The sequence below is a fragment of the Vollenhovia emeryi genome, unplaced genomic scaffold, assembly GCF_000949405.1.
Source record: "Vollenhovia emeryi isolate VEMERY1.0 unplaced genomic scaffold, V.emery_V1.0 DF939342.1, whole genome shotgun sequence".
Taxonomy (NCBI): Eukaryota; Metazoa; Arthropoda; class Insecta; order Hymenoptera; family Formicidae; genus Vollenhovia; species Vollenhovia emeryi.
Genome location: NW_011967024.1, coordinates 50,239 through 57,031, shown reverse-complemented (window position 1 = coordinate 57,031; position 6,793 = coordinate 50,239). Strand labels below are relative to the sequence as shown.

At 39.5% G+C, this 6,793-nt stretch overlaps 1 protein-coding gene across 4 annotated transcripts in view; it reads left to right on the top strand.

Annotated features, from left to right (window-relative positions):
- Positions 1-6,793, top strand: part of LOC105558461 (putative fatty acyl-CoA reductase CG5065) — a 37,045-nt gene that overhangs the window by 26,221 nt on the left and 4,031 nt on the right. For all 4 annotated transcript variants that reach the window (XM_012006163.1, XM_012006162.1, XM_012006161.1 and 1 more), the window contains 4 exons: positions 2,626-2,863; positions 2,937-3,185; positions 4,186-4,535; positions 4,694-5,290. In XM_012006163.1, coding sequence (XP_011861553.1) covers positions 2,651-2,863; positions 2,937-3,185; positions 4,186-4,535; positions 4,694-5,290 — 1,409 coding nt within the window. In that variant the 5' untranslated portion in view covers positions 2,626-2,650. The remainder of the gene's footprint in view (positions 1-2,625; positions 2,864-2,936; positions 3,186-4,185; positions 4,536-4,693; positions 5,291-6,793) is intronic.

Here is a 6,793-nt window from a genome sequence, read left to right as displayed (position 1 = left end):
AATTTGCACACTTTACTTTTATTTAATTTTTTCTAATTACAAATTTGCACATTGCTTCCATTGTTATGGCTTCCTCATAGAGGAAGCTTTAAGAACAAAATAAGAATAATTTGAATACTTTCAAGAAACATCGTAGTAAAGTTAGATTTCTCTCATAAAGCTTCATCTATGAGGAAGCCATAACAATTGAAGCAATGTGCAAATATCTAATTTGCCTACTTTAATGATGAGGAAGAAATTTGCAAATTTCCAATTTGCACGCTTCAATGATGAGGAAGCAAGGTGCAAATTTCTAATTTGCACACTTTCAAGAAACATCGTGCAAAATTAGATATCGCTCCTAAACGTTCCTCTATGAGGAAGCCATGTGCAAATTTCCAATTTGCACCTTTAAAATTAAAAAAAAATTGAATAGACAACTTGCCAAAATGCTGATGTTGCATTTTGCAAATTTCCAATTTGCTACTTTAAAATTTAAAAAAGGCTACATGATGAGGAAGCAATGTGCAAATTTCCAATTTGCACCTTTCCCCCTCCCCCCCCCCGTTTTAATAATGTCCGTGCGTGCGTGCGCGCGTGCGTGCGTGCGTGCGTGCGTGCGCGCGCGCGTGTGTGTGTGTGTTGTATATGTGACGCAACTAAGTGGAACATCAGAGGTGGTGTTCAAATCCTATCTTGGAAATTTTAAAAGTTATTCAGGGATAATGCTGGCGGTACCGTAACTTTTAAACCTCATAACTCCAAAAGTATTTAACGAAAACATACTTTATTATAGCGTTTTGGAAAGCTATTGAAATAAGCTACAAGAATATGTAATGAAAAAAGAGGGTTCCATATAAAAATTTCAAGGTAATCTTTAGATAAAGCTCTTCAAGGTCATACTGATATTACTATGAAATGCGCCACTAAAAACGATACAACTTTAGTGTTTAACATTTTTTTCTATCTTGGATATTTAAAAAGTTATTCAGGGATTAATACGAAGTACCGTAAATTTCAATCCTCATAACTCCAAAAGTACTTAGCGAAAACGAACTTTATTATATCGTTTTGGAAAGCTATTGAAATAAGCTACAAGAATATGTAATGAAAAAGGAGGGTTCGGAATAAAAATTTGAGGTTGATCTTTAGATAACCTTGATAAAGCTATTCAAGGTCAAACTGATATTGCTATGAAATGCGGCAGTAAAAACGATATAACTTTAGTGTTTAACTTTTTTTTCTAGCTTGAATATTTAAAAAGTTATTCTGGAATTTAAACGAAAATATGCATATATATGTATGTATAAAGTGAACCGTTGCACCGATTAACGTCAAATACAATACCAGCGATCTCGTAATCACACTCAATAAATGTGCCAAAGTAGAAGGCGGTATCTCAAAAATTGCGGACGTGAGAGCGCGAGCAAAAAACGGCCACATACACACACACACACACATACATTTTTTAAAAATTGTGTTTTTTGAGTTTTTAAAACATTCTAAACCCATTGGCAATGAAAACTGGAAAAAAATTTTTCGCATGAAAACAAAGCTTCCTCTATGAGGAAGCAATATTGTTTTTCGATGATCCTACTTTAATATTTTTATGCATAGAATAATGAGATGAATTAAATAAGGTACTAATCGGAACAATTGTCTCGTAAAAATTATGAATTTTTTGGCCATTTTATCTTAATATTTTTATATGTAGAATGACTAAAAATATATATATATAAATGCAAACATAATACACTTCTGTTAAAAATATTAAATATTATTTATTCTTTTATTAATATTTGATTCGTATCAAATGTTAAATAAGTTTTATACTCAAAGAATTAAGGTATATCTATTAGGTCATCCGAAAAGTTCTGAAAATTTTTGAGGTTCTAAAACAAAAATTTACGTTTTAAACGGTCATGGAGCGTCCTCTTGGAACGTTGAGATCTTGTGAGAGTTCCAATACACTTCTGCGAGGATTTTCATTCTACTTGCGCCAGGCAGTCCTCGAATCTTCCAGACCGTAGGGTATCTTCGAGCTCGAAATTGCCATTACGAAATCACGGGAACCATCGCCTCACTGTTTGATTTGATGCAGCATCCTTCGCGTAAATGTTGCAAATTTCACGGGTAGTTTCCACCGCGGTGTTTCCTTTCCGAAAGCAAAAAAATACAACGTGGCGTAAATGAAGTTTTTGGCTATCCATCTTCGCGATCGCGCCATCCAATGTTGCTTGCTTTGTTTGCCACAAAAGACCTGCATTTGAAAGAGCAAAGCGCAATCAGGGATCGTTAAACTATCCTTCACCTATAAGCCTTGACTTACGCGCTGCCGAACAAACCGGTCCCAAATGCGATAGATGGTCGGAATTCTCACAGCTTTTCGGATGACCTAGTATCTTACTATCCATCTATCTAATGCGTGATTTTATGTAAAAACGTGGGAAAATCTTATCGCGGAAACAGAAGGGTAAAGTACTTTCTGCCTTAAAGTAATTTAAAAGTTCAACGAAATAATTCAGGTAGGATACGTCACGATAATAGATAATAATATATAGATAATAACATAAGAATAAATTGGTAAATAATTATATCTTGCATATTAGATATTTTCGTCTTTCTAATTCTTGATATTTTCCACAGGACGCGCGCTCAGCAAATAATTGATATGGCCACGATGGCTGGCAGTGAATACACATCCGTGAAGGACTTTTACAGAGACAGATCGATTCTTATAACCGGAGCTACGGGTTTCATGGGCAAGGTTCTCGTCGAGAAGCTGCTGAGATCATGTCCAGACATCAAAAACATCTACCTTCTAATGAGACCTAAAAAGGGCCAGAACGTGCAAGAGAGGTTGCAGGAACTTACGAAGGGGCCGGTAATAATGCCACTTTCCTTCTGCCACTTCGATCGCTATTTCGAAACATTAAAGTTGCACTTTCTTTCGGCAGCTTTTCGAGAAATTACGACGGGATTCGCCTGGCGAACTTTCCAAGATCATACCCGTGGCCGGCGACATTACGGAACCAGAGCTGGGTATCTCACCGGACGATCAAAATAAATTAATACAATCCGTATCGATCGTCTTTCATTCAGCGGCCACCGTCAAATTCGACGAGGCCTTGAAGCTCTCGGTCACCATAAATATGCTGGGCACCAAGAGATTGGTTCAATTATGTAACCGCATGCACAATGTGGAGGTAAGGAAGAGATTCTCCCTCGTCGAATTGCTCAATTCGGACCGAGATGCGTCAAGCCGGGATTGATTTGCGGCCGTAAATCGAATTCGCGTAAATAAAACGGCGAATTGTGTCTATAGCAATCTCATTTTTTGACGAATGTGCTCTTTACGAAAGATTACAGCGTCTTTTGTCTACGGAGGGTTTACATCTCTACCTCATCTCGAAAGATACACCCTCGAGGCATATCCTCTCGAGAATCTTTCGAACGCTTCGTTTCATTTGCTCGTGATGTACGGCATCGATTTTTAATTAATCGACAACTCTGTCCGAGTTTCTACTTAAATACATTCGATTTGTGTCAACAAATTCCGAAAGGTAAATAAAAGCCGGCTTATATACGGGTGTATTTGTACTCTGCACTCTAATTGTATCGCGATTCTATCGTAAATCACTCACCGATCATCTATCGTTTAATCCCATTTGTTGTTTGTTCTCTCACGACAGCAAAATTAGTTACGGACTTGCGCGAACAAAACGTACGATGTAAAGAGAATAAAAGTGTCAAATAGTATTACAGGAGTTTCGGAAGCTACTTAAAAAAAAAGAAACGAATATTTTATTGTCATTTTATACACGCGTATTTTACATATATCGAAGTAAAACGTGCAGGAAACTTACATGCGGACAATTGTCTCTGATAAATTTTACTGATTTCTTTTATGTGACGGTGAACGAGCAGAGAGCGACTTGACATTTATTGATGGCACTGCGCGCAGCTGATCATTAAATAGTGTTTAGTTTTTTTCAAAGTGTCTTTTCCTGTTTTCTTTTTTGAGGTACACCTTATCTAGAATTTTCCTCGTCAACACGTTTTTACGCATTATCATCATTAAGAGCGCACGTTTCGACTGACACGAGGCAAAAGATGGGCGTTCGCATTCTCTACAATTGCGTATTTTTCACAATTCGTACCCGCAAAATACTTAAATGCGTTAAGAATGCAAATGTTTGATCGCAGGCGTTCATTCACGTGTCGACGGCGTATTGCAACTGCGACCGGCTCGATGTCGCCGAGGAGATTTATCCGGTGGGCCGGGAACCCGATCAGGTGATCGCTCTGACGGAGTGGATGGACGACAAAATGTTTGAGGAATTCACGCCGAATCTGATCGCCAGCCGACCAAACACATATACATTTACCAAAGCACTGACCGAGCGAATGCTGCAACGGGAAAAGGGTTCTTTACCAGTGGCGATTGTCAGGCCGTCGATCGTGCTGTCGTCGTATAGAGAACCGGTTGCCGGCTGGGTTGACAATATCAACGGCCCGACGGGGATTATCGCCGCCGCCGGGAAAGGTTTCTTCAGGTGATGACGACGAACGGTATTCATAATTAGCGAAACGCGGTATCGATATTACGAAAGAATCGGAATGAACACCGGTGGCATTGCTTATAATCTTCGTAAGTCATTATTCTCTCGTGCTCAACAAATCTCTCTTACAAACCGCGATCTCGCGTTTGCAGAACTATGCTGTGCCACGAGGATAAAGTGGCGGATCTGGTACCCGTCGATCTAGTGATAAATCTAATGATTTGCGCGGCATGGAGAACCGCGACGCAACGCACCGACACCATCCCGATTTACAACTGTTGCACCGGCCAGCAGAATCCTATAACTTGGAAGCAGTTCGTCGACCTGTCGTTCAAATATTCCCGGCTACACCCGATGAACAATGTGATCTGGTATCCGGACGGTCGCTGCCACAGCTCTGTCATGATAAACAAATTGTGCGTGGCATTTCAGCATCTGCTACCTGCGTACGTCATAGATATTTTCGCTCGACTCAAAGGCTCGCGACCCACGATGGTCCGCCTGCAGACGAAACTTTCCAAAGCCGCCCAGTGTTTGGAGTATTTCAGTACGAAACAGTGGAACTTTAGAGACGACAATGTGCGACGACTGGCCGAGCAGCTCAGTCTGGAGGATCGAGAGACATTCATGTTCGACGTTAGGCAAATCGACTGGCCGTCGTACTTGGAGCACTACATCCTGGGAATACGACACTTTATCATGAAAGAGAATCCGGACACACTGCCAGCTGCTCGCTCATACGTTACAAAGTAAGATATGTCTCTTCGCTTTTCAGCAGTCGTTTTATTACAGTACGGTCTGCCCGTAGAATTCTTTTCTGATACCTGCTCGGAAATCAGAATCAGCGTTAAAGAAAGATCTTTCAATCACCTGCAGCATTTGTCAATATTTCCACACAGCACAGAAAGATTGCAGGAAGATTGTAGAAATGTTAGATTGCAATATTGCAGCAACGTTGCGCAACATTGCTGCAACGTTTCTGGAGGATTGCAGCAACGTTGAAATGTCCGCCCTCAGAAAGATTGCAGTGCAACATTGTAGCAATGTTGCGGTGCAATATTTTTGGAATAATTTGTTGTTGTTGTACATAAGCAGAGAATTTATTAATTACATATGCATCCGGGCCTTTTTCAATACACAGCAAGCTATTGCGAAGCAACCTAAGGAGATTATGTCGCTTCGCTATAGATGGAGATTGCGAGCAACACCGCACTGATCAAGTACTTCAAAATTCGCGCATTATTGGTATCAACGAAAATAACATTATAAAATTTTCGTAATTAGAAAAATTTTTTAAATAGAAAATATAGTATTTTCATTATTTTTGAAACATTGCTGCAATATTGCTATCGAAAGTTTGCAATTTTATATCCCTGCAATGTCTCTGCAAGATTGCAACGTTTCTGCAATGTAACTGCAACCATCTGTGCTGCATGGGTTTTTGCTATAGCATTTATATTTGTAAATCACAATAAGAAATAAGATAGCGATAGTCAATACGATGTGAGTAGCATGCAGGTAGCCTAGTGGTTTATACATAAGTGAATTTTTATATCGTTTTTCCACCCGCCCTGCGTGGCGATTACTTTCGGAATTTTCCTTGGTGGAATATTGTCGCCGGTAAATTCACATATCTTTAACTCGACAAACAATTAAATGTTTGGATGCTATTGGCATTCTACGATCCCTCCTTCCAGTCACTGAATTCTTATTGCGAAAAATATTACCTCAACCATGTTGGTTTAAAGATGTGTGACTTTACTAACGATAATGTTTCACCAAAGAAAACTGTTTTGAGAGGAAACCCACACAGCACAGAAAGATTGCAGAAATGTTACATTGCAAGATTGCAATATTGCAGCAACGTTGCGCAACAATGCTGCAACGTTTCTGGAGGATTGCGGCAACGTTGAAATGTCCGCCCTCAGAGAGATTGCAGTGCAACATTATAGCAATGTTACGGTGCAATATTTTTGGGATAATTTGTTGTTGTACATAAGCAGAGCCCATACAGCACAAAAGCTGCAGCAGCATTGCTGCAACGTTGCAAGATTGCATATTGTAAATGCAATGGTGCAACAATATTTCAAACACAATATTGCGTAATATTAAATCTGCAATATTGCAGCTACACTGCAAATACAATATTCTAAATAACTCTATCGCTAAATAACTTTTTCGCTCTGCGTTCCGTTTTACGCATGAAACACATTCGCATACACGCATGAGCTGCCTTACCTCGAGAGCTGAAG